The sequence below is a fragment of the Lonchura striata genome, chromosome 11 (assembly GCF_050655825.1).
Source record: "Lonchura striata isolate lonStrDom1 chromosome 11, ASM5065582v1, whole genome shotgun sequence".
Classification (NCBI taxonomy): Eukaryota; Metazoa; Chordata; class Aves; order Passeriformes; family Estrildidae; genus Lonchura; species Lonchura striata.
Genome location: NC_140713.1, coordinates 16804035 through 16831381, shown reverse-complemented (window position 1 = coordinate 16831381; position 27347 = coordinate 16804035). Strand labels below are relative to the sequence as shown.

Genomic DNA, 27347 nt, shown 5'->3' with positions numbered 1-27347 from the left:
AGGGGCTTGCGGACACCTTGACGCCTCAGGTGTCCCCGCCGCAAGGCCGCCCACACAGCTCGGTGGCTCTGGTGCAGGTGAGGGTGTGACATCTGTCAGAAGCACTCCGTGCAGGTGGCTCCAGAGCTGCCCGAGGGATGCCATGCACGGATCTCTCTGGACCATTAGGGATGGAGGCCAGTGCGGTGGCTTGAAGCCCCTGCGTGCCTTGTGGCTGACACACGGAGGCTGCAGTTGTCAGCTTTTCCCCGTAGTGCTGCTGGTGAGAGCTTGGATAGGTGGAGAGAATGAAGCAGCATTTCCCAAGTCCACGAGAGATTCTGTGCCAAAGCATGATTTGGGTCTCCTTTGCTCCTCAGGTAGCAGCCTCCTGCCCAGGCTGCATCTGCCTTGCACAGGTGCCCTGTGAGCTGAAGGATAACAGCAGCTCCCTTGTTTGTCCCCAGCTGGTGAAAAGCTGGCATGGGCCTGGGGCCAGATTTTGGGCTGACGTGCAAGCTGCAGGCACTCTGGCTTGGCAGTGGTTTGTGTAAATTGGGCGCCTGAACTGCTAAAAAGAGCAGGAAGCATTTTAAAACACTAAAAATACCTATATATCTGATGCTATTTTAAAACAACGGCATTTTAACAATAAACCTAATTCATTTGCTAAAGCAAAGATGTGATTCAAATAGAACTGTAAAGGGGTTAACCTAGGCTAGATCTCCTGGGTGCTCTGGTTCACAGGGTCAGATCCAGGGGGGCAGGCAGTTTCCACAGACCCCTTCAGGGTCAGCAAGCCTGATGGGGCCAATGCTTCTGGAAACAAAGCATTTACTTGCTAACAGTTTTAGCAAATGAGTTCATACATTTAAAGGTCTGTCTGATAGGGCTAAGTGAACTTGAACATCCCAACATTTCACTATAAAAGCCAAACCTGAAGCAGTGTTGGCTCCCAGAACCAGGTGGGAACTACAGTGTGACTGCTGTGGGGAGCATCACTCACCCATGTCCTGGAAATGTTCTCTCCTTGAAGCCAGTCTGCCTTCTGTATATTGTGGGGGTAAAAAAAGAATGGTTAGCTGCGCCCCAGGTTTCTCCTCTGCTGACCCTTGCTGAGTGTGTACTTTCTGGGAGCATCCCTTGGGGCTAAATCAAAGTGCTTGATGAGCACTTGGAGTTTCATCTTGTTATTTCCCACTTGAGAAGTAAAGATGGTAGTGAGGGGAGAGGCTGTGGCTCAGTGGGGCTCAGCTGGCACAGAATTGGGGTGTCAGGGTTCAGAGGCAAGTCTGCCTGGGGGGCTGGGGCTGGGATGGGCCAGGCTGCCCTGAGCTGGCAGCAGTCAGAAGGCTACAAGCACACTCTTACAGTCTGTGAGATTTATGATCCTTCTTAATGGCTCCAAAGGCTTTAAGGAAATCATAAAACAAAAGGAGCTGAATATGAGATCTCATTTTGCTGTAACACTTTGGCTGATGTGTGTTACAGACAGTATTAAAAGCAGCTAAAAGTAGAAGAACAATGTCTGAGCTGTCAAGGTGATTTTCAGAGAAAATGGCAGAAGATGCTGAGTTCCCAGGAAGGAAGCAGGATGGTGTCACTTGGTGCTGTAGCTGGGCTGGGTGGGAAGGGGGTTGTCGCTGATATGATGGCAGATAAGATAGCACAGCTGCTGTGCTGCTGCCACCTCACACTCCCAGTAAGGAGTCACGCTTCAAAGCAGCACATTCTAGAAAAACGTGCAGTTGTGTTCCCCTCTGCGTTACGCTTTTTGCGTTGCTGCTCCGTACTTGCTTCATGGGTTTCAACTCCAGCTCTTCTTTGAGGCTCTTTTGGTGCACAGGTTTTTATTTAAATGAAACCTGCACTGCTGAGGGAGTGCTGTGACTCTGGGACCTGGGGCTTCCACAGCCCCAGAGAGGGTGTGCCATGAAATTCAGAGTGAGACTGTGAGATCAGGCCCACACTCCAGTGCTGGCCTGGGAAGGGAAATATTTGCTTTTAAAATATGAGAGGGCTGAAAAAACATGTCATGGTGGGAGTGTAGTTTGTGCAGAAATCTAGAAGAGAGGTGCAACACATTTTGGAAGAAGGCAAATAGAAAAGTTAGGTAATGATCTGATGCTCTAAACCTTCTTCCCAGACACTTACTCTTCTGCATTATAGTTCACAGGAAAGGTTGATTAAAATACATGTTTCCCTTATTGTGTCAGACATTTTAAGTGCAGTTTCTGCAAATTGGAGTCAAAGTCAAAAAAGGATTTTTTTCCAAACTGCAACATCTCATCCCAGGCAAGGACCACCATCATTAAGCTGCTGGTTTCTACTCTAGGCCTTCTGTTGCACTATCAGTAAAAAAATGGATATGTAAGGCTGTTTTCTGTGCAGAGCTTCTGCTTGCAAAGAGGTTTTTCCCCCACAGTTTGAGAAATCTGTCTCAGCTTTTTGAATACCAGTGCAGCAGTACCAGAAAATTCCCTTGCATTTTTATTACTCAGAGTAGCAAAACCTCACTGTAGGAAAAAAGACCATTTTTTCCCCAAAAAGCTTTCATCTGACATTTTTAACTCTTGAAAAGTATCACTCAGCTTCTTAGGATTAATTGAAAAACAAAAACAAAACCAAAACAAACTGTGAAATAACTGACCAAGAGATTTTCATAATTTTTAAAGTTCAAATTCAAAATATAGTGAAATTTCAAGTTTGAAACCTCTGTAGTCCAGTTTGATTTGTTAGTTAAATTCTAATGTGTGTGGCCCTTTTTTTTGTTGCTGTTGTTTTATTTTTCTCAATTCTATTGAGAATTAATTGCAGTTTTGGATGTTTTCCCATGTTTATACCTGACTGAATTGTTAAAATATCTGCTCCAGAGCCAGAACCGTGGCGTTACATCCCAGAAGAAATCCTTGTTTGAATATTGTATTATCTTTCTCTTTGAGATGGACACAGAAACTTCCAGGTACGCAGACAGGGGGCTGCAGCTGTTCCTTCCAGCTCTGTTTGGCACTTCACAGAGGTCAGGTGAGAGAAGTGGGGTCCTCTGCCCAAGCACCTTTGCAGGAATAGCCTGATCCTTGTTTCCAGTGCGTGTCAAACATCTACTCCACTCTTCCATGGCACTGCTGACCTTGTGACTTCTATGTGTGATGATTTTACCTGGCATGACTAGCACCTGCTTATATAAAATTTGTGTCACTTGCTGGTTTTCGGTTTTAGGGGAAATACCACATTCTTAGTACACTAAGTTGCCCTTTGAAAATGACAAGAAAAAATTAATGCACTGTTATCCTGACACTAATCTTGTCTCTTCTCACCTCCTGACTCTTTCAGTGTTTGGCCTTAAAGGACTCTGTAGGCATCAGGTGAGAAATCTGTTCCATTTTTTAGCAGGAATGTTGAGCTTTGCAAGTTTTTGCTAAGGACCTCAGAAAAATTTAATATTGATTTTATATTTTATGATATTATTTAAAGAGCAGTTTCTGAGTTGAAATTACTCTGGCATTAAGCCACACATGTATTTAGAGCTATTTAAGATTTTATATTAAAGATAAAACCATATTGTCTAATAGACTCTATGTGTAGCTGTTTTTAGCATCCTGTTTTCTCATGCAAGAGCTAAATAATTTCTGTTGACAAATAAGATAGTAGCTAAACCTGCTTACACTTTTGACTTTTCAAAGTCTTGCTGAAGATGTACAGCCTGGGTCTGGCCAGCTCTCCTTCGTCTATGCCAGCCAAAGTTTAGAACAAGAAAATTCCAAACTAACAACTCAGGTGCCTTCAGCCACCTGGGATGTCTGTGCCTGGGTGTCCCACAGACTCTGGGCAGGTGGGTTTGCTCTGGTGACTTGCCCACCTCCCAGCATAAGGTGGGCAGCACGTGTTCCCTTTGCATGACGCTGCGTATTTATTCACAGCTCTGCGAGATCGGCTGCAGTGCATTTTCATTCTGTGCATTGTTCTCTGGGGCTGGTGATGCCATCCCATTGTGCTGAGTTTTTAAGAGTGCGAGCAGCACTGCTGATGTGACTCCCTGGACGCCTACTTTCCACTGGCCTGGGATAAAATTGGGTGGCTCATTCTCTGCGGGACGCGGGCGCGTGCAGGGACGCAGGCGCGCCCAGGGCAATGGGGTCAGTTTAGCCGGGACACTGCAAAGCTATGCAGGATTCACCCAGCTCTCTGGTGATGGATGGATACTCCAGCAATGTCCCAGCCTTCCTAACAAAACTCTGGACGCTGGTGGAAGACCCTGAAACGAACCATCTCATCTGCTGGAGTTCTGTAAGTACAACAGGTATCGGGTGTCACTAATGCCTGCAACAACAGGGAAAACCCAGGTGTGAGGCCTGAGAACTGCATGGCACAGGAGCTGCCCTCTGCTTGGCAGGTGCTGCCCTGGCAGAGTGCAAAAACAGGATACAAGAACAGGCGCTTTTGGATATACTTGGTATTATTTATCTGAAATATCATGGCATTTCTGTTTCAGAGGGGCAACTGTTTCGTGGGTGTTTTAATGATGATATTTACACATTTCACTTGAAACATCCTAAAAAGTGTCTAATTTTCTGATTCTAAGAATTCCACATGCTTTGAGAGAAATATTTTTCACCTTGCTTGAATCTGCAGCTCCCTAACATTTTCTAGGAAATATGCAAAACCCTTAAAAAGTTTCACTGCTGTTTGGTGTTATCTCACATGTGCTTCTTAGCAGCTTCTCACAAATGTCTGGGTGGAAGGCAGCAGATAAAGAGCACTCAGAACTCAGATTCAAACCTATAATTTAAACAGATCTCAGACTGGCACCCTGAATTGTTTTGGAAGAGCTTTACTTGATTTTTCAATGAGTCTGTGTGATGATAATAGTGATGTGGGTATATATTGTCTGTACAGCTTCACAGGGATAGATTGCTTTGCTTTGGCTTCTTATTTTTCACAGAGGCATTAATATACTAACTGCAAGCACAGAAAAAAAAATATTTGTCCCCTTTATACAACAATTGATACCACATTGTGGTTTTGACCTACAACTTGCTGCAAGTAGTATGATTTGTTTTCAGCAGGGAGTTATTAGATAAGCTATGTACTTAAACTTGTTTTCCAAAATCAAGAATCTAACAAAAGCAGATTTAAAGAGAGGTGGTAAAAATGTCTAAAGCAGCCTTTCTTTTATATACTTTGTGTACAGTAGACTTTTCATTCCAAACCTGAGACAGGATTTCAGCTGCATTGATATCTGTGACCATGGTTGTTTGATGCTGGTATTACATGGCCATACCTCTGAGAACCACCAAATTTTAAATTTTAAATAAGGATTTTAAAGCTATAAATAATTTTCTAACCTGTGTAAATAGTCCCCTCTCTGTTATACTTAGAACACTGTTATTTTAGATTGACCATCACTGTGCTTTGATTTCCTGGAAACTAACATGCAGCTATATCCTTGGAGGTTTTGGTTAGGCTTTTAGGTGTCTAATTTTCCTGTTGTTGCAGGTATCCATGTTTCTCATATTCTTCAGCTTCTATATATTGGTGATGTTGGAGCTGAGAGATTGTGTGTATGCCTAAGATTTCTGGGTGTAATCAGTAGTTCTAGAAAACAGGACCCATAAGGACCTGTGAACTGTTTCTTAGGATGAAGAAGAGATGGAGAGGAAATGCAGTAATGGTTTATATATACACTAAAGTCTGTTGTGAGGTGGAAAGGAAAACTCTGCTCTCTGTGTCTGTAGTAGATTGGACAATAAGTAATTAAATTCATTTTTTAAATGGAAATGCAGTAAGAGAGAACTGGCAAATTCCTGGACTAGCACTTGTCTTGTCAGAGCACAACATGTCTGTCCTGTTGGCTCTGTCAAAAGCAGTTGAGATAAGCATCTGCCACGATTGTTGTGCTGCAGAGTCAGTTTTGCTTTGGGCAGAGAAGACTTCCAGAGTTTCTCTGAGTTTGTGCTCCCATGGTGTAAAACAGCCACGGCACAGCTGCAGTGTGGGAACAAACTGACACATGTACAGTTCACCGGTGAGCACACAGTAACCCCAAGACCTCTTGTGTCTGTAGGAGCCTTTCTGAGTGTGCCAGCTTCTGAGAACATTGTGGCCCTGAATTCAAAGGAATGGCCTCTCATGAAAGGCCATAAGGACTTGTTAAGGTACACAAAACTCTTGTGCTTCTCATTTTCCATCAGTGGGTCCAGCCTGGGACACAAAGCTGTATCCCAGAGTAAGGAGGCAGAAGCACAAGAGAAGCAGAATAAACCAGCTCTGTCCCCAGGGCAGTGTCTGCAGTTTTGGGAAACCCTGGTCCCTGCTGTCCTGTCGGCAAACTGTCTGTGAGGATAATTCCAGCATGCAGGCTGTCAGTGAATCTTTCAAGTGCTTGATCAGCCTTTGCTTCTGCTGCATAGGGTAAGGAATGATAGGAAAGACCCCAAAAATGGTCAAAGAGCACTGCTGAGGCACAGTCATGTTCAGTGTTTGCAGTAGTAAGCAAGGAGCAAGAAGTGCAGCTGACCCAAAGTCCCGTGTTAGTGGGTGTTAATTGTTAGAGCTGCAAAATGAGCCTGAGCCAGAGGCAACTGGCACCATTTGGTGATGGAAATGCAGTGTAGGGCAGCAGGGTTTGCCAGCTGGCTGTTTTCTGGTGGCCATGGGCAGGCTGCAGGTACACACCAGCCCCTCTTTAGTCACTGAGCTGCACTGGGATTGAGCAGCCCTGATTGCACTCCCTGTTTTAGAGACTTCCAGACTTCCCTGAGAGCACCCTCACAGCTGCAGACACTCAATGGGTGCGAGGTGGGACTCACACCACTGGTACCTCCTACTGCACACAGAGCCTGAGGGCTCTTGCAAAACACTGTCCTGTATCACAAACCAGCCCCTGGCATGCCCAGCCAGGCTGACACACCTCTGTCTGATGTAATAGCACTGAACACAGCAGGAGGATGACTGTGGTGTGCTGGTCTCAGACCCCTCCCTGCCAGCATGGTGCAGGCCCTGGTGTCTTTAGCTCTTGTCCCTTGAAACTCAGCTGCAGCTGAGGCAAGTCCCCCCTAATATCTGCTGATGTCATTGCACTAATGTAGCTGTCAGCAGGTAGAAGGCCAGGCAGGGAAAGCACATGGCCTGCAGTGCATCTTCTCTGCCAGCAATCCCAGGCAGTTTGCCTTGTTTGGCAGTCATGGATCTTTGCAATGCAACCCCAGAAATGGAAGATTTATCTGATTAACATGTGTGTTGCTAGCTTGGACTGCAAAGCGTGATTGTCAACATTTTGTTGGTTGCCCTTGTGGTTGTTTACTATTAAAAATAATCAATAAAATGTGTGTAGAGCTTCTGGGCAAGTCTGGTGTCTCCAGAGATGATTTGCTTCTTGCCTTGCTGTGTTTCTTGTGCCATGTCTCCAGGCAGTACTCCCTCCAGGGCTGCTGTGCTCTGGAGCCGATGGATTTGGGTTAGATCTGAACCAGTAGGTTATAATGGCAATTCCCACTTTCAGGGCCTTCTTAAGACTTGAGTCTTTCTGAGAAGTCCATGAAAGAGGGGATGATCACAGACTACCTACCAGCTATTTGGGCACAAAAGTCAGTGGTTTCTTTCTTACATCCAAGACTCTCAACTAAGCAGTGACAAAAAGCAGAAAAGTATCAAACCTGCACCCATAGAGTCCTGACTGTACCGGAACTGAAAGCGACACATCTGTCATTGAGGGCTGTTCTCACTCTTCTTAGCTTCAAGGTGGCAATTCAGAGAACAAGACTTCCCCTGCTGTAGGACTCCTCTTGGGCCCCTCTCATGGTCAGGGATGCTCCCCTGACTTTGCCTGTGTCCTTATCTCCTTTGCAGAATGGCACCAGCTTCCATGTGTTCGACCAAGGCCGCTTTGCCAAAGAGGTGCTGCCCAAGTATTTCAAGCACAACAACATGGCCAGCTTCGTGCGGCAGCTGAACATGTGTAAGTGCAGCTCCCAGGGCCAGTACAGTGGGCCCCACAAATAAGAGGGGGTGACAGGAGGCATGGGAGAGAATTGTGTAGAGAAAAGTTTGGGGTCTCATGTATGTGACTTCTTGTGGCATTATTGATTTTGCCAAAGAGGATCTGCCTCTCAGATCCCAGAGTAGTGATCTCCTTGTATTTACCTTAAATTTCAGCATGACATTTCTGTTAGATTACATTTCTAGGATTACATTTATAGGATGTTGGCTAAGAACTTTCACCTACCAGGTATTCTGCTTCTCTTGCATTGATTTGATGACCAATTATTATTAATTTTCCATTTTATTCTGTATGGAGTTTTATCCAGCCACCAACTGTAACACCTCCCCCAGAATATGCTGTTCTTGTGGGTCGTGTGCCCTGACCTTATCCCTTTCACCAGCCATATCACTGAATTCAGTAACAGACAGTTCCTCTCCCTGCAAACCTTGCCTTGCTGATCCCTTAAAGAAGGTTTAGGTGTAATTTTCAGCCACTTCAGCAACATGACTGTTCTAATAGGTGTTGGAAATTTTTCAATGAGAAATTAAGTTCCTTAGTCAGTTTTAACTTTGCTATTTCACTCTGTAGTAGCATTTTTGTAAATTTTAGGCTAGTCCTTAAATACAGCTTAGAAACTTCTAAGGACTTCAGAGAAGTACTCAAAGCAGATTTCCAAATGTGCACGTGACCCTTTTTTCCAAAAGTGACACCTGTTGATGGTCTGTGCCTTTGAAAAACCTTCCCCTGAATCCCCGTGGCTTGCAAATTGAGACAGGAATTCCCTAAAAGCTGGCATTCCAGCTCCTGGCAGAGCAACGTGCCTGTGATGGAAAGGCTTTCATGGCACAGGCTGCAGCATAGGTGGCCAGTGGGATGCACAGGGCTCTCCCTTGCCCTGGATTTCTGGTGGTTATGGCCCAAAAGCATGTCCAGGGATAAGCACTGGCAGCTCAAAAAGTGTGGAGGGTGATCAGAAATGTCCTCAAGAGTGACGAGGGTGGGAGGTGGAGGGAGTGCTGGCTCCTGTTGCCCATCAGCCGTGTCCTCTCTGTGCAGATGGCTTCAGGAAGGTGGTGAACATCGAGCAGGGCGGGCTGGTCAAGCCTGAGAGGGATGACACCGAGTTCCAGCACCTCTGCTTCCTGCAGGGCCACGAGCACCTCCTGGAGCACATCAAGAGGAAGGTGAGGGGCACTGTGTGGGAAGGGGGCACAGGCACCTGCCAGATCCTGCTCAGCAGAACTCCAGCATCATCCTGGTCTTGTTCCTGTCCTCCCCACACATATGTACACCTGGGTTGGGGGTTCTTGGTCTGCAGGGCTTGGCCTGCATCAGAGTTCTGTCTGTGTTTTTCCGCTCTGTTACTCTGTATCACAAGATGTATGTGTAGTGCTGCAGGGCCAGACTTGCTTCCCACTCCTCTGCCTTTTAATTGTTACTGCTTTCCTAGAGAAATATGGCATAAGTCCTGCAGGGTCCTCAACAGCCATCTCTTTTTCTTGCACAAGAAACAACCTACTCCTGCCCTCTGTTTTTTGTCTTTTGACCTATTATTAATACTCTCAAAGTGTTGTTCTCTCACTGAATTAGCATAGCAACTTCTGAAAAGGGACTTGAGGAAAAGCCCTTTGGAAATCCAAGTGTAGTATGTCAAATTGAAGCATTTCATCAGACTCATCCCTGTAAAACATAGGGCTTGATTTTGTATCTCTGTAGTTAAAAGTAGAAAGATTAAATCAATCTAGATCTATTCCTCCCTGATACTTAAAATACTTTTGTTTTGCCCCCAAGCTGATTTGAAATAGGTCCCCACTCTGACAGGGAATGTAATTCTGCCAGCAGACTCTCTGTATTAATAAGATTCATCCTGTGCTTTGCTCTATTTGGCTCTTGCAATAGTGCCCCTAGAATAGTTCAGACTCTTTGGCACATGGCCTGTCCTGGTATTTCAGCTGGTGACAGTCCTGCACCTGAGCCACCACAAAGACTCTCTCTGTCCATGGCCCTTCTTGCACAGGTAAGATCTACCTTTGATTTTTTTCACCTCAGGTGTCAGTAGTGAAAAATGAGGAGACCAAGATGCGCCAGGAGGACCTCAGCAGGTTGCTATACGAGGTACAGATACTGAGAAGTCAGCAGGAGAACATGGAGTGTCAAGTGCAGGACATGAAGCAGTGAGTTGAATCCTACTCAGGCTGCTTCTTATGGGCATTTGCTTCTCTGGAGTGGGGAATGGTTGAAAGGAGGAGCCTTGCACACTTCCCTGCCCAGGGAGCACGTGGAACCAGAGATCTGTTGGGACAACAACATGTAGGATTTCTATGCACATCTGATCTACAAAATACAAATTAATGCTCAGCCTCTCTGTCTCATTTGTTTTCCCTTCACAGATGAGGAAAGTGCAGAAAAGGTCAGACAGGAAATATGTGCATAACCTGGGGACTTAGATAACTATTGCCTCCAGATGGAAATGGTGATAAAGATGTAACTCTCACACATACAAGAGTCCTTGGCAGAAATGTGGTGGAGTCCACTCCAGCTATGAAGAAATTAACTTTCTGCCATCATTCACCTCCAGAATTTATGACTAACCTAAAAAATATAGAATGTTATAATATATAACATAAGATCTTCTGTATCATATACTCCATGGACTCATTTCCCTGAGACTGTGTCATCTGAAGTGGCCAGAATTGTTGGATAAGAGCAAACCCTGATGCAATGCTTCCTGCATGTGGCTGCCTCCAGCTGTCTGAGACTCTGGGATTTTGTGATTCAGACATGGTCACTAAAAGATTAGGAAGTGGATATGGTTTTATAAATTATGTACTTGGAGTGGTTTTTATTTGTCTCCAGAATTTTAATATTTACAGAGAGCTTTGTTTAAAAAGCACTTGAATAATCAAATAGACCCAAACCCTTTCTTTTATAGTGAGACCTGGTATTCATACACCACCAGATGACACTGTCATTCTGGGCCTTAAGAGTAACACTACATACTGGGAAACTTCATTCCAGAGCAGCACCTTACGTGGAATGGATACATATTTTTATCCTGCATCAATTTTTAATGACTCCCACACTTAGCACATGCTTGAGTTTGCACTGTGAAATCCAGATACAGCAGCAATGAGTTTCTGGGCTTGCATTTGATTTAATGAGTTCCAGTATTAGTGATTTGGCCTTGATTTTAATTTATTCTCCCTTTTGATTTGCATGTTCCTTCCCCCCATCTGGCAAAATTGCATTCAACTGATGAAAATAATATGATTTTTATAAACTAAGACAGAGGAGAAATCCCAAGCTGAATCCATGTTAAGAAATTTACACTGGTGAAGAACAATTAGGACATAACTCCAGTAGAAGCTGTCAGACTAAGGAATGATGCTTTGCTGAAAATCCTGTCAGGACCAAAAGCTCACTGCAGAGATTCTTGCTGTACAAGCTGTTCTACTGTGCTCTTTAGATCTCTGGGCCTTGCCTTCCCAGTTCTAGCATCCATCCACACTAGAAAGACTAAAAAGCAAAAGGATTTATCAGTTTAACCTGTATGATAGGTTTTGCTGGCCTGAGAGTTTAGGTACATCCATATACTCTAGAGATAACTTGGCTGGCAAAACCTTTTTTGGAATGGTCTTGGCTGGCATCCAGACTTGAAGGCAGCACAGTAAATAAACTCTGAATCTCTCCATCCCACTTAGGGGCTGACTGTTAGAGGAAGCCTGTAAGCTCCCCTCTGTGCTGCTTCATTTACAGACAGAAAATAAATTTTCTTTATGCAAGCTGGACACAGGTCTGTGCTGGGTTAAATCAGTGGCTCCCACTATTAACATCATTACAGTCCTCCTAGTTCAAGGCTCTGAGATGCAGGAACATCTTTTTGTCTGCTCCAGTCATGACCAAACATGCATTTGAACCACCACTTGTATGAGTTTTAAGCAGGTAGAATACACAGGGTCTCTGTTCGTAGTCTTGTCTTTGGGAGCACTGGTGCAGCTGGGGACAGGTTGGGCTTTCTTGGCTCCCATGGAAGGACAGTGTGGGTGATCCAAATAACTCACAGTCACAAATAAGGCCATGCTGAAATTCTGAGTTTGGCCCAAATGTTCCACAAAAACATGTGTCCTCTTGTTACCTCCCCCTATAAATATTGGCTTTTCTTTATTTGTTTTTCCTCCATGCTTTGGTGTATAGCTCTTTTGAGATCAAGGAATTAAAAGGAAGGCAATTGAATGACCTTGTTTGGGACACGTGAAAAGAGCCAAACACTGCAAGAGCCCAGAAGTGAGACAGATTTTTGCACAGTTGAATCTACTGTGCATCATGGCAGCACCATGGGCTGTTGACATTTCTGTTCTCATGGAAAATGTCTGTTTCACTTTCAGGCAAAATGAAGTTCTTTGGCGGGAAGTTGTTTCTCTCCGGCAGAACCACTCACAGCAACAGAAAGTCATCAACAAGGTAGTTGTCATATAAACTCCAAACTTGCTTGTGCTGCCTGGTCTATGTCCTCCTCTGATTTGTTTTCTTGTCCCATAATCTCCACACTGTGATATTGCAGTGTAATTATTTTCCCTTTCTTTTAAGTTGTGTGATGCTTTTATGTGTCCTATGGAAACAAGTCATTAACAAAGATCATCAAATCATGACCATGCCCTTAAGCAAAATATTTTAATTTCCTTGTCAGTCCTTTCTGCGATGTTAGAAACCACTTTCTGTTGAAATCCTGAGCAAGAGAGCACAACTCTCACTAATTGTCCTGTGTTGGCTGTGTTCTGGTTGTACCAATGCCTTTGGGCTTCCCAAATCTTCCTCTTCCATTTGTTCATGGAAGGAACCCCACTGCTGCCAGCACCAGTGGGAAGCTGCAGGTGGCAGAAGTGGCCACCCATTGCCCCACTGGGGGAATGTGACAGCAACTACTACATTTTCTGGTGTTACTGGTATAGTTGAGGAATTACTGTACAATCTTTTAGGCTGCACAACCATCTCCCTTAAAGTCTATCATGACCAGTATAGAAAAGGCCTCTCCAGTGATTCCTGGATGGTGCTGACATGGCTGAGCACGTCACACATCCCAGTCCCCATGTTCTGACCCTCACGTGGCATCACGGAGTCATAGGACTGGACAGAAATGCATGAGGCTATCAAGCCTTCCTCCAGTTCTGGGGGTGAATCAGCCACATGCTTCATTGTAGAGGCTTTTATGGAACTCTATTTTGTTATATTGAGCAATGAGTAAGAGCCAGCTGTGATATATAATAATGATGCTCTCTTTGGAGGTCAAAGCAAAGCATTAAGTTCAAGCTGACCTGAGAATATGTTGCTAAGTGATTCCTCTCCAAAGCTACTATTTTTCCTTTTTAGTGTCCTGTGTCAACACTGACATTCACAGAGCTGGAAAACTCAACTGAAAGAGCTCAGAGCCCATACAGGCTCTCTGCAGGGAGTTGCCTCTTTCACTTGCAAAGTCTTTGCCAGACTTCACAGCACCTCTTCTAAATGTCTCTGAAAACTTTAATGGATCCAGGTCTAACTCCAGGCCTAGGATAGTTTGCATTTGCACTTCACAGGACTTCTGTTAGGACCAGCTGAAGTTCTTTATGCACAAAGTGAAGAGAGAAAGTGCTGAGCACATGCATCCAGGAACCCTTGCACAAAGCAGGGTCTGGCTGTGTCCCTTGAAAGCCAGGGCAGGCTGTTTTGAGTTCTTGGACAGCTCATTTCTGTTTCAGGCTCCAATGTCTCATACAATTCGTCTCCTATATTCTATGGCTGCTTTGGGGTGCTGTTGGGAGGGAGGAATGTGTGAGATAAGAACGGCTGTGAGAGCAGAGAGTGCTGAATCACTCTGCTGATTAACACCGGATTTTGATCTCTCCTGACAGCTGATTCAGTTTCTGTTTGGCCAGCTCCAATCAAGCCCCAGCAGCACTGGGATAAAGAGGAAGCTGTAAGTACCCGTGTGTGGTGCACACGCTCACGGGTGCATAATGCTGCCCCCTCACTAAAAGCACAAGCTCAGCTCACCCAGGCGGGCGGTCACCGGACCGGGGCTCCATGGTGATGGGGAATGAATGGGCTGAAGTGCAGAGTCAGACCTGCTGACAGGCCCCATTCACTGCTCTGTAGAGAAGCACCGTGTCAGCTCGTGACCTTTATCTGGGGAACACGGTGCGCAGCGGGACATGGGAGTGCTAACTAGAGGGAGGCTAAAGGGCAGGACCCACTGCTGGTCTTACAGGTTCCAGTTTTGCCACTTGGCAGCAGTAGGAGCAGGGCTGGGCCCAGCCAGCCCACAGACACCTTCAGTTTGACCCATAGTCACTGATTGTGGTGTGTATCCAACACCGGCTTGGTGGTGTTAACCTGCAAGACTTACAAAGAGGAAGGTGGGAAAAAATTTTAGCCGAGGGGTGTCTTTAGATGGGCTCTTAAAGGCAAGTGATTTGAGCAACTTGAATTAGGAAACTTAATGCCTTTGAGGAGAGCAGCTATGCCTTTCTTGTCCTGTGGTGCTTGTAATTTACAGTAGGGGAAGAGACTATTAAATGGAATTTGCTGAGGACAGGCCTGCCTCCAGTTCCCACCTTTATTGCCTTGTGGCCTTTGACAACTTAGAAACTTCTCCATGCTGCAGAGAAAGGAGCCAGACCTCCCACGAGCTGCTCAAAAGAGTCCATTTTCATTAAGTCAGTGTCCTTGTTTTTTTGACTGACTCCTCTTGTGAGGTCTGTAAAGGCAATACAGGATTGAATGAAGGAGCTCATAATCTGTACAAGCCAGCAGGGTCTGTGCCTCTCTGCCTACCCCCTCTGCTGAGCCTCTTGAAAGAGCTAAACACTGCAGATAGCAAAGAAAAGGGTTCAAGGGGAGAATAGCAGCTGCTGAGGTTTGTGACTGGTGAAATTTTCCTCCAGTAGAGTGGGCAAGCAGAGAAATGAGATGCCAGATCTGACCTCTAATTTTCATGGTCAGAGCTGTGTTCTCCCTTGAAAATCTTTGCAACCCAAGAAATGTCTTAGCTACTGCTTTTTTGTAAAAAGGCAAAGAATTAGGAGAAACGGTGCTGAAAAGGGAAGAAGAACACAGAACTAACTGCACAGCAACTGTATTGACCTCCTTATGATGGGGGATTACACTTCACAAAACCAGCTGCAATTTGCAAGGTAATTTAAGTTCCTGGTTCCTTGGAAACACAAAGATCTGTCTTCCAGAAGCCTCAGCTCTTGTGTCTGTCTATATCTGCATCCTTAGTGTTCTATCTTTCACAGTTGTGTTTTCCTGCCTCTCTTCTAACTGGCTGCAGGAAAGGATGGTGTGCAGCCTGGAGCTACTTGGTGCAGAGCAGAGTGCTGCCTGGGGGCTCTGGGTAGATTTGGGCAGGATGGGCAGGTCTGCATTCCTTCCCCTCTCTGTTGGGTTAAAGCTCTTTTTTGATGGTGACCTCCTCCAAAACTGTTGTTAGCTTTCTTTGCCCATAACACCGGGCAAGAAAGACAGAGCTGAGGAGAACCAGAGTACACAGGGGAGAAGAGCTCTTGGCTCATGGATGGTTTCTGTATGAGCAGCCAGGAGCTAGTCAATACATGCTGGAAGACAAAACTGTTTCTCTTCACAGACCTCTGATGCTTGACAATGGGAACTCAGCTCCACCAGTGTCCAAGTTCAGCCGGCATTTGTCCCCAGAGCCCCTCCACGACCCCTATTTCATACAGTCGGTGGGTTCAGCCTCTGGGCTCTGTGGGATGGCTTTGGCTGGGGCGGGGAATGTTTGAAGCAATAATAGAGATTATGAAGTAAGTAATTTAGCAAGAGTTTGGCAGTGAAGAGGAAATGAGGTTTGCTAAGCTGGGTGACATTTAAAATTCCTTCAGCTCCCCAGTTTTATGGATGCCTTCATGGGGGAGGCCATGGGCTTTGTGAGGAAAGGCAGACCCTGCACACTGAACTCTCCATGTTGTTATCCCAGCCTGCTTCACCTTGAGAGAAGAGAGGAAGAAGTGAATTCTAAAAGTGGGATTTTTGTAGCCTCTGAGGGATCCCCACCATCATCAGAGCAGACACCAGACACTTCTGTCATGCAGTTAGAATACATGAGCTGGCATGAGAGGCTCATACGGCCCTCTTGGGCTGTATTGGATCTTTCCCTCCAGAGGAAGTTGAGCAGTCTAAGCAAAATGTCAGACATGCTAAAACCTCTTGGTTGCTGACACTTCACAGGGTTTATTTCACACCTGTACCTCTGTGTGGTTGGAGAAAAAATGAGAGGAAATTCTAATATTGCATAGTAGGTAAAAGCTTTCTTGGTTTCCATACAGGAGGAACTCAAAATCACAGTGAATAAACCCTAATCATCTTAGATAAGGCCTTGGATCTGTTTTGGGGTCAGAAGGATAAATCTATATGACTTTTGCTTTCCTCTTAGCCCTCAACAGAGCCTGCCTCTTGCTTAAACAGCCCTGCAATTGCTGGAGGACCCATCATATCTGATGTTACTGAAGCATCACCATCCAACATCATGAATATGCAATCCCCTCCTGAAAATGACAGGTAAACATGTTTGTGATTAAAAATAGGGAGAGTTGGACATAAACATGCTTATGCAACTACTCTCAAGAATTTTTCGGCTGTAATTCTACCAAAATTTGTGTCTGATTCACAAATCTCTATAGAGATACGGGATGGAATACTTTTTTCCAGTTTGCAAAGTGGGTCAGATTTTCAGAATTAGAGGGGGTAATAACAGCATAATTTTTTTTTTTTTTTTTTTTTTCAAAACAAATTCCTGAGTTTCCCTGAGTTTCATGCTGGAAACTTCCACTCCCCTCTTTGAGAAATATTCCATGTTTCTTTAGTCCCAAGTCCCAAGACAGAGACTGTCTCAGACTTGATCAAATAATGAGATACTAACACTTATTTGGTTTGTTGAGAGGGAGAAAGGAGGGTTTCCTTTTGGCTTTGGCAAAGAAGAAGCAATCAAATCTTACATCTAACAGCTAATGAGAACAGAAAGGTTGCATCACAACAACTTCCGATGTTTGACAACTTTTCTGTGAAAAGGCCCCAGTAACTTAAGAACTGAATAAAGAGGTATTTTAATGCTTATCTCTTCCTGCCACAGGCATGCAGTGTATTTAGGGCTAGCAGCAGAATAGCTAAAGCTATGTCAGTGGAAAGTAAGTAGACAGATGAATCATGGAAACAGTTTCTCAGGCATAGAGGCAAGACAGTTATATTGTAGAAACTGCCTGTAAATCTGTTGCATAATTGAAACCATAACCATAAAATTAACTGGATTCATGTAAAGAGCTTCAGATTAAAAACAAAACAAAACAAAACAAGAAAAACCCCCAAGAAACCTGGAAGCCATTTCTAAAGCAGAAAAACTTTAGTACAACCTTCAAGTTAAGTTGCTTATTTCTCCTAATTACTGAGTGCCATCTGGTGGTTTCTGCTCTGTTCTGTGTCTGCACGACTTTAGCATCTGAGCCAGCCATGGCCCCAATCAATTCAGGTGTGGTACCTCCTAAAACAGCTGTGCTTCTGGTGGGAATTTAGGCCCCATGAGATGAGATGATGATCTGGAAGGAGTGTTGAGGAAAGCTCTGTAGTATCACGTACAATCTCTGTTATCTCCGTGCCTTTGTCACTTTGGCTCTAGCAGTGCAGGTTCACAGGGAGCTCTAAAGTCTCCTACAAGTAACACAAAGTAGATTTTTACACACAAGATGTTTCTAAACAAAACTTCATTGTCATTTGTCCATCTGGAAATAATGTGGGGTGCCTCTCCATTGGAAAAGGCAAACTTCTGCCTCCAACGAAGTAAAACATCTGACTATGACTGTCAGATCTCAACAGTTTCTGTTCAAGTCCTGGAGGGCCATAAGATCCTGACCTGTGTCATTGGGATCTCTAGAGTGCTTGCTGATCCAATCCTAGCTCCTGCATGGGAGAGTCTTACTGATCCCATTCTTATCTCTAGGGTGGAGACTTTTCTTTTTCAGGGGAATCTCTTTAGTCCAGTGTCCCCTTAACCTGTCCCTAACACTCACCCAAGAAATGATCAGTGCCTAGAAATTTATATTCTGTATTTGCAAAACAATTAAATGGGGCAAATTCATTATAGCTGTGACTGATGAAGTGCCTGCAGATATTCCAGCTGAGCATGTTTCTGGAGCTTGCTGAAAAGAAAAGAGGCTGCTGGCTTCTTTTGCCCATCTGAGGAAATGGAAAGACCTTCTGCGGCAGTTTGATGGGAAGTGGAATCAAGGCCTGGTGCTCCTGCCCTTCCCAGTAGCACGAGGCCTTTGCAGAGCAGCTGTGTGCAGTGCTCAGCCTTGTCTCTGCTGCAGGGAGAAGTGCCTCATGCTGATCAAGGAAGAGCCAGTGAGCCCTGGAGTGAAAGCCAGCACGGAGCCCGAGGTGCCCCTGCCCGGCTGCCGGGCCTGCCCCGAGCCCCCGGTGCTGCCCGTGGCCATGGTTCAGTCTGTCCTGGAGGGCAAAGGCAGCTGTGGTGCAGCCACAGGGACCTCCCAAGCACCCGAGAGGAGAGGCAGGAGGGCCCTGCTGGACAGGTGAGGTGAGCCAGGGAGAGCTGTGGCTCTGCCTGCTCGTGGCCCTCTGCTCCCATTCCCAGGGTGGGGAGGGAGGGCGACTTCAGGTAGCCAAGTGCAGCCTGGTGAGCTCCATCCTGCACCTGTGGCATCTGCTAGAGGACCTCTGAGTCCCAGGGGACAGTTCACAGAGGCAGGGGGCACATGGAGCACTTGCTTGAAGGACCCAGCAGAGACAGAGCTGTCAGAGAATGTGCATCAGAGCTGTGGGAGCAGGAAAAGGCTTTTTGCATTTAGAGGGATTTGCCCAATGTCCGAGTGAAAGCTGGAGCCCAGACCAGCATCTGTGTCTGTCTGGACTGTGCTACACCCCTGCCCAGGGGACTGGCACTGTGACATCAGGCTCAGCCCCAGGGTGATCCCAGTGAGCCACTTTTGGGGCTGTGCTCTGAGACTGAAATCCCAAGAGCACCCATGTCATGGGAGAGTGTCCAGCAGGCCTCACCAGCAGAAGGAAAACATGGTGCAGCTGGGTGGATGATGTGGAACCTTGATAGCAACTGCAGCAGTGTAAGGTGGCTTGTCAGTGGGGGGAACCCAAAACACTCAATAGGGTTATCAGAAAAGCTTCCATTTTCCTTTAAGTCCTTACAGAGAATCAAAGTCCTCCCTCTGAACCCACTGGATGCTAAAAAACATATTACCAGAAAAAAAAGAAAAGAAAAATAATCCCTTTTTAGAAGACCTGATTTTAAGAGAAAGTTTTTATAGCTTTTGGGGGGTTTAATCACAGCAGGCCCTCGCTGTTGCTCATTTAGCTGAATGTCTCTAGTAAATGCAGCCTGCAGGGTAAATGCCTGCAGCTAAAAGTCACTCCTTTAAAAAGCCTTAGTTAACAATAATTCAGGCATCTTGGACCAAGGAGAATGGCAGTGCTGTCTGCTCTGGTTCCAAAGGAATTCTGAAAGGATTTGTTCTAAGGAAAGCTTTCATTTTCCCAGTGTTGAGGAGATGTGCACAGACTATCCATCCCCAAACCACGTGTCACCCAGGAGAGGGATTGTCTCATTTGTTTTACCATCTGCCCAGTCCCCTGTGTGCTCTGCTGAGTTGTACTCTGGGATTAAACCAAGCTTTATGGCATAAACCCAGGCTGACAGCGGGCTCTTGGTTTTCAAAATGAGATTTAAGCATAAACATCCTTTTGGAAGGCTGCTCAGTCCTGCTTTCTGTAGGCATCTATGCAAGTTTCCTTTGTGGCAATATTTCCTCTTGTGTTTTCTCAGAACAGATATTTCAGACCCGTTGGAGGGCACTGACTGGAGCCTGGAGGGGCTGCAGCTGCTGCTGAGGAGCCAGCAGTACAGCCTGGAGCCTGCCAGCCTCTTGGATGTGAGTGTTGCTGGAAAGGCTGCATCAAAAGAGCTGGGAAGTTCACAGAGGTTCCTTTGGGTGTGATTCAAGTCATGTTGCTTGTTCTTGTGTGGCATTTTATCTGCCACATGTAGCCTGTGGAGTCACAGCTCTGTTTTGACCTGCTCATAGGATTTCAGCTTTAAATTGTGCCTTTTTTGTTTTTTTTTTTTTAATATGCATATTTGAACTTAAGGGGCACAAACCACGGAATCTGATAAAGAAGATAAAGAGACCAGACACATTTTTGTAAAATAGATTTAATATTACTTTCTAGCTAGTTTGGTAATTGCTTTGTAGGATTAATTTATTTTCTGCATATTCTACATCTTAGATATTCCTAGACTGTGTTTAGCTTTTCCTACCTTCCCCTCTTCCTCATATTCTGGGAAATGTAGCCAGTGTAAAATCCTCTCTCTGCTAAGCTGTTTTATCAGTTTCACTTCTTAGATCACCTTTCTTTAGAAATGGATGTTGGCTTTTTCTTAAGCAGACATGCAGAAATAGGAAGGTTTGTTTATTTCTCTGTTGTACATATAGTTGGTATATGAAGGGTTTTTGCCAATAATCAAATAACTGTGTATGTAAGAAAAAAATCTATATGTCAAATATATGCCCCATTAAGGAGGTGCTTCAGATAAAGGCATGTTGTAAGCTTGCATGGATAAACAGAATGAAAAATCATTTTTAAAAAATCAATCTTATTCTCTTCAAGCAGTTCTCAAGTGTCTGTGGTTGATTCTGACTTTACAGAGAGCTTTTCTAATGGCTGCTCTATCACTGTTGGTTTCTGTTTCTTCTGTCTCATTAGGAAGTGTTTTCCTGTTACTGCCACACTTCTTTCTCTGTGCAAATAATGTCACAGAGTGAGAATGAATCATAAAATTTGCCTCAGATCAACAGCTCCTTTTCCCAAATTGCTCAGACTTCTCAAGAATTGCCACCAAAGCCCTGATGCAACAGTAACCTGCCCTCTGCTACTGAATTCTGGAATGCTTTTAAAAGTCATATGAATCTAGGGGCGTCCTAGGACTCAAGAGCAGCAGAAAGATGCTTTGATTTGTGTGTGCAGCTGCCCTGGTTAGTGACAGGACAGTGGCATGGGGTGTCTGTGCTGTCCCCCCTGGCAGGCAGCAGGGATCATGGATCAGCACAAGTGCCCAGAGCCCAGCCCAGCTGTGCCACAAGTCAGCACAGGAGCCTTTGTCTGCAGCTGCAGTAGTGCAGGGCTGCACCCTCCAGCAGGCAGGGGAGGGCAATGAGAATCTCAAACCATTCCACCTTTCACAGCCCTAACTGTATTTTTGTCCCAACAGGTCTTTAATCCAAATTTATCTCTGAGTGAGTGGAATTTGACTGAAATGGAAGCCAGTCTGCCCCCGGTAAGAGATCTGTGTTTCTGAGCTATGAAAATAGCAATCATAGAACCCCAGAATGGCTGGGGTGGAATGACCTTAATGTTCATCCTGTTCCAAAGCTTCTGCCCACTGCAGAGACACCTTCCCCTACATCTCCTTGCCTAAGTAAAGATGGAACCATGAAGCAGAGCTTGTGCATAACTGAGGAAGTTATTTCATAACCAGAGGGGAGAGTGAGCTAAAGCACAGCACGTAGGCATCTCCTGGGGGCAGCGTGAGAGTGTTGTATTATACTCTTGACCTGTTTTTCCCACTCAGTCAGGCTTTGTCTGGAGACAAGCTCTGACTGACTGTTGGTGTCCTGGAGGCTTTAATTGCAACTGGCTGCTCTAAACTTTCTCTTAGTGAGAATGTCACGTCCTACTAATACCATAGATTTATAAAGTGTCTTTGTGCCAAAGCTCTTTATAAATTATGCCTTTACAAAGTGCAGCTATCCCTGTAAGTCTCAGGAGCAATAAAATACCGTGCAATTACAACAGAGGTTCCTGCATGCCTTTACATGAAGAAAAGGAGAAATTGTTTGGCAGTATTTCTTTGGAATCGATTCCTACACAGATATTTCTGCAGTGCAGAAAGAGCAGGTTTAATAAACAGTGAAGGAAATTGTAGACTCACAGAAGGATTAAGGTTGGAAGTGTATTACATAGCTGGGTTCCTTTTCCTGTGTGATAGAGAGTGAATTTTCAGAGCCCTTGCTGACAACCAAGTTGGATGAAAGCTTGGATGGTTCTGCCAGATATCTCTACAGATGCACAAGTAGAGTGTTATCTACTCTAAAGAAATGCAAAAGGTCTCTAATCCTTCTTCATGGTATCAACATTCTTTTTACGTTTTAATAATTTTGAATTTACTAGGTAATTCCACTTCCTGAGAGTTAGGAAGGAGAGTGTCTAAGGAATAGTTACTATTAATTAGCAAGTTTTGGAAGCAAGGGCTATAACCTTTTAAAAATAATTGCAAGAAAAGGCCAGGAAAGGAGGCTGCAATGTTCAGTATTTCAGTCCTTGAGCCCACTAAATTTCCCAGGAGCTCTTGCTTGTACTACAGAAACTCATGAGCATGGAGAAGTGTGGAAGCAACATATGCAGGAGCTCTGTGCCTAGAGCACTGTGTACGAAAAACTAGTTTCACTTTAAAGACAGTCATAAGAAAATGGAAAGAAAATCTCTTTCTTCTTTGTTGCTGGCTGCAGAGGACTGTGGGTTTGCTTTGTGACTGTAAATGTGGGCAGCCACAGTGACACCAGCCTGGCCCCTCATGTGACATGAACTTCACACCATATTAGCCAATGCTGAATAGGGGATTGCTCCTCCCACAGCCCTGTCCTTCGGGCAGATCTGCCCCTGAGCACATGGTGTGGCTGTTTTAGTGAAGTGCAGTGAGGCTGGGAGTAGAGGATGGGCAGGGAGGATGGCTTGTGTTCCTGTGGGTGTTATGCAGTGGGGTGAAGCACTGGTACTCAGACATGGCCTAGCTCTAACAAGCTCCCCTGTCTTTGTATAATTGTACATTGTAGTTTATATTTTTGCATCAAGATGCAGCGATTCGCAGTGGATCTGGAGAAGAGTGCAACTGAGCTGCCCCCAAAAGTGTTCAACCCACCATTCAACAACACCTGCCCAGGTAGGAGCACCAGCAGCTCTGTGGTCCTGGCAGTAGGATGGAGTTCAAGCAGCCAGATATGATGTCCAGCATTGACAGTTTGCCATTTAAGGAGCAAACCACATCTGTCATTTTGCTTTCATGATTGTCAGTCAGCAGTGTTTCCACAGCAACTGCTAAGTCAGTTCTTGAGCAGTGGGTAAAGGGTGGGGGATAAACTGAGATGTAAATGGAATTGAACTGGTTCTGCAGCCCCATCATGACTGTCAGTGTTTCCACTCTTTTCTCTGCCTGTTCACTGCTACCTCAGAGCAATGTGGTGATCTCAGTGGTGGGTGGTAAGAGCTGGTACAGTCTTGGGGGTTCCTCTGGTTCCTGCTGCAGAAGAGGTGCCCTAGTAGCTGCTGGCAGCCAGAGGCACAGGTTGTATGTCTCTTTCTCCAGACCTTTTAGCAGACTTTGAAGGAACAGTCCAGCTGATCCACTTGCTCACTCTGATAAAGTGTGTTATTTACCTTAGATATGAATCCAGGAGCATTGCCCTGGCTGTGGAGTCATGATATATGTTCATGTGTGTTCAGCTGGGACAGACCTGAAAGATAAGCTCTTGTGAACTTGTAGTTTTAAGTGGCTACAGCACCCAGCTGAACCTGCCCCAGTTTTGATTCATTGTGTGTCATTCAAGGACTTCCAATCTCAGCCTCTTTCATGGGCACCTCAAAGGTATAAAAGCCCAGGTACACTGGAAAGAGTCCTTGAGCATCCTCTTTTTGCAAAGAGTCTCTATAAAGAGGGAGAAAGACACATCATGAGTGAAGGAGAAGATCAGCTGCTCTCATCCTCTTCTGTGTTTCCAACATTCAGTCATCCCTCTTTCACTTGTAAGGCATCTCAGCTTTCAGGCAGAACCCACCTGGTTACATGCAAAGATTCCCCTTGATTTTAGTGGGCTTTTGAGTCCAAGTTCTACTCAGGTGTTTCCAAGTAATTTTGCTGGAGTGAGGCTCCTCAGTCGCTGCTGCAGTTGAGATTTGTCACTTTTCAGTTCTACATATGTAAAACTAGGAACCTGCCTTCTAGAAGCTGAATTTTCTGCTGTTTGTTCCTAGGGAAAGATGTCATTCTTGAAAGTGCCCAGCAGCTCCTTCTTGACCGTCAGTCCATCTTTGGGAACGACCTCATCAACTTGCCTGAAAATTCATCACTTTATGTTCCTTCTGAAAATATAGTTTCCTATATGTCCTCTGTGGGTGTCCAAGGAGATATCCCTCTAAACCTGAGTTCTTCCACGGACAACAGCCAGTGATTTAGCTCCCAAGAAATAAAACCTCCCTCCCACCCATCCAAGCATCCACAGGTTGAATGTAAAAAACAAAACTGACTCAGAAACCCACAAGAGAGTTTCTTTTTGTGACTTTTTTTTTTTTGAGTAGGTGGAAATGGTCAGTAGCTGTTGCATTACCCTCCCTGCACCTGGATTTCAGTGTTTTTTTTAAAAAAATGCTACTTCTGGTGCTTGCTCCGAGGGGGAGTGAGAACTTGCCAGGATTTTTTTTTCCTTAAAAATACTTTAGAAATTTCAAATCTTTTAATAAAATTTAAGTGAAGAGTAGCTTTAAAGTCCATCTGAGACTTCATAAAATAGTGATCCTGACTAGTGCCTGCAATGGCAAACTGTTGGATTTTATTAGGGCAGCACAGATTAGCTAAGATGCCTGACCCTTGTTGATGCTGGTTATTGAATAGGAAAATAATTCTACATGCCAGTCCAATGCTCTAAAAAGATTTTTTATCTATTTTCTGGGTTTGATGGGATGCACCTGTTCCTCCTAGGGTGAGTAGGAAAAAGATCTCTTGGGGTGTGTAGAAGCTTGTTTTCTGAGTGACCCCACCAAGAATGTGCCTCTGGCTCTTAGGGGAGCTACAGACCATCACAGGCTGCAAAACATCCCATGCTGAGTTGAGAGTTTTGTTGTTTGGGATTTGTTTTGCCCCAAATTTATTTTCTCTTATATAAAGGCAGGGCACTCCATACTTAAAAAATAGAAAAGGGATAGACCTTTTCTGCACACTCAATTTTCTGTGTGCAGAGAGGCCTGAGGGAGTGCACTCTGGGTTTTGGTGCTGGCTAAGTATTTCATGTCCAGTCCAATGGGTTTTTTTCCTTGGCTTTGACCTGTTCTATTTCCCCTGAAGATGTGCCTGTTGATTTATTGATGTATAAGATCTGATTAAATAGTTTAATTTATTGGATCCCCTTTTTAGATGGACTCTCAGCTGCTCAGTGTAGGAGAGAGGCAGAATGGTTAGTCCACCATGTCCCACAAACTTTCCTTCTGTCCTTTGTGCATCTGAGACCAGCCTTAAAGGCTGAACTAACCTTCCCCATCCATGTGGTTTCTGACAACTGAGTTTCTCAACAAAGCAGAGCTTTGTTTTTTATGCTGTAGTTCTAATGAGAACGTATTATTTATCTCAGTATCTTCTACCTGAGTTGCTTTTCCTTAGGAAGGTTACCCAAATGCAGTAGGACAGACCCAGGAAATTCAATTAACTCAGGCCTCCTGAGGGCTTAGACAGGGAGGTTTAAGCTGTGCCTGCATCATTTGAAGAAATGCTTTGCCTGCCTTCATTGTCATGACAACTCTTGATTATGAACCACATTTCTGAGCATTGTGGTCAAACAGCATCCACCCCAAAGCGTAGCTAATCACTCAGATGAGTGCAGGCTCAAAATCTGCTCAGTAAGATGAGCATTTTTTAAATGGACCTTCCTGTCAGAGCCCTTTCCTCCATCCATTTATCACTATGTGAACAAATGTGTTAGTTCAGAAACATTCACTTTTGAGCACATTTTTGCCCAGCTGATTCCTGTGCTGGGAGCTCTGTCACTGCCTTAGTGGTGTGGTCTGTGCAGGAGCGAGGTTGTGAGAGCTCCTGAATTAATCCGGGCCACAGTTTTTGTGTTCAGGACTAAGGGAAAATTCCAGCAGCCCCCACTGGCCTGGTATTTAGATGATGTGCTTGAGTGTATCCTGGACAAGGTTTTTCTTTTTGAGAGATTTGTGCTTAGAAATTTCACCTAGGTCAGCCCATTTCCACCCTATTTTGCCCTTTCCAGTGATGGAAAGTCGTTGAGTTGCACTCTGTTTACTTCTTTTCTCATAGATAATTGAAAACTGCCTGGTGTCTCCTGACACCGACAGTGTATGTTCAAGATTTACACCCTTCTCTGAGCTTCCACACTCCAGGCTGCTGTCATGTTAACACTGAATGTATTGATGCAACAAGGTATTTAAGCACATGCTTAACTTCAAGCTCCTGAGTAGTTTTCCTATATTTCTATGGAGCCTGTCACATGCTTGAGGCTGGGCATAGCTTGTGTCTGACTGGATTGTCTGGATGGATTTGAGAAAGGAACCCCTGGGGAGCGTTGCCTGTGGGCACAGCCAGGTGGAGCTGGGCCCTGGCTCTGTCTCGGGCTGTGTCCCACAGGGCAGGCTCCAGCCTGTGCTCATGGGGAGCAGCCTCTCAGGAGGGCTCCAGGGGTTTTCTTTAGGCTTTTTGCTCTACTATAAACGTGAGATTGGAGCTTGATGGTGAGAGAGGAACCTCCAGGAAGAGCACTCGGGAGCCATTGCTGTGAAGAAGGAAGCTTGTGTTCCTCAGCTTTTTACATTGTTAATTTTACTTGAAGGTGATGTGCTGAGACTGCGTTTTTGCACTATGCTGTACATTTGTAAAGTTTTACAGAAGACACTAATTAAACATGTTTCCTTTTTCTCATTTAGTCCTGCTTTGGCATTTCTCTCACTCCTTTCATCTGTCCCTTACTCCCTTTCTCCTTCCCAAATCCTCAGAGACAAGTGAAGATTGCTTCTAAGCATTCAGATTCCCTTGTGAGGGCCCACGGGTGGGTTGTGGTCACTGAACACACAGGGCTGGGGAGACCTCCCATGTAAATTGTGGCTAAGTAAACACAGCTTGGAAAGCTGCTGAATTCTTCAAACTAAAATGCCACTCAGGGTGGATATAGCTAGTAAAATCAGGACCACAGTAAAATAGTCTACAGTTCTTGGAACTATTTCCTGTTTTTTCCCCCCTCATTTGTCCTATTTTTATTGCTTTCAGTGATAACAGAGCTCAAACTTCACTCTTGGAATTATTTTTTTAAACCTTTTGTTTGCAAACATAATGTGATCCTTTCTGCTTACTTGTTTTTAGTGTAGTAAGTGGATACCAGGACAGGCACCAAAACACAGCATGGAAAATGCAAACCCCAAAGTCCTAAAAATAGTCCTTTTCCAGAAAGCTGACAGCTTTCCATCAGAAAAGGAAGCAGCTACATTTTTAGTATGGAGCTCATATAGGCTGGTGGCAGCATTTGCAGCTTTC

At 44.9% G+C, this 27347-nt stretch overlaps 1 protein-coding gene across 8 annotated transcripts in view; it reads left to right on the top strand.

Annotated features, from left to right (window-relative positions):
- The first annotated feature begins 52 nt into the window (after positions 1-52).
- Positions 53-27347, top strand: part of HSF4 (heat shock transcription factor 4) — a 30644-nt gene continuing 3349 nt past the window's right edge. For 2 of the 8 annotated variants that reach the window (XR_014957905.1, XM_085589662.1), the window contains exons 1-12: positions 53-4266; positions 7828-7936; positions 9017-9144; positions 10010-10134; positions 12346-12421; positions 13849-13913; positions 15582-15681; positions 16389-16513; positions 18316-18537; positions 19803-19908; positions 21246-21311; positions 22867-22973. Coding sequence is in view for 7 of the 8 variants with exons in the window: in XM_085589662.1 (XP_085445788.1) it covers positions 4144-4266; positions 7828-7936; positions 9017-9144; positions 10010-10134; positions 12346-12421; positions 13849-13913; positions 15582-15681; positions 16389-16513; positions 18316-18537; positions 19803-19908; positions 21246-21311; positions 22867-22926 (1305 nt within the window). In the remaining variant the exon portion in view is untranslated. Of the gene's footprint in view, positions 6135-7827; positions 7937-9016; positions 9145-10009; positions 10135-12345; positions 12422-13848; positions 13914-15581; positions 15682-16388; positions 16514-18315; positions 18538-19802; positions 19909-21245; positions 21312-22866; positions 22974-24061; positions 26749-27347 lie in introns of those variants that run through there. The other 6 variants (XM_085589656.1, XM_021535256.4, XM_085589658.1 and 3 more) reach the window with 6 other exon arrangements.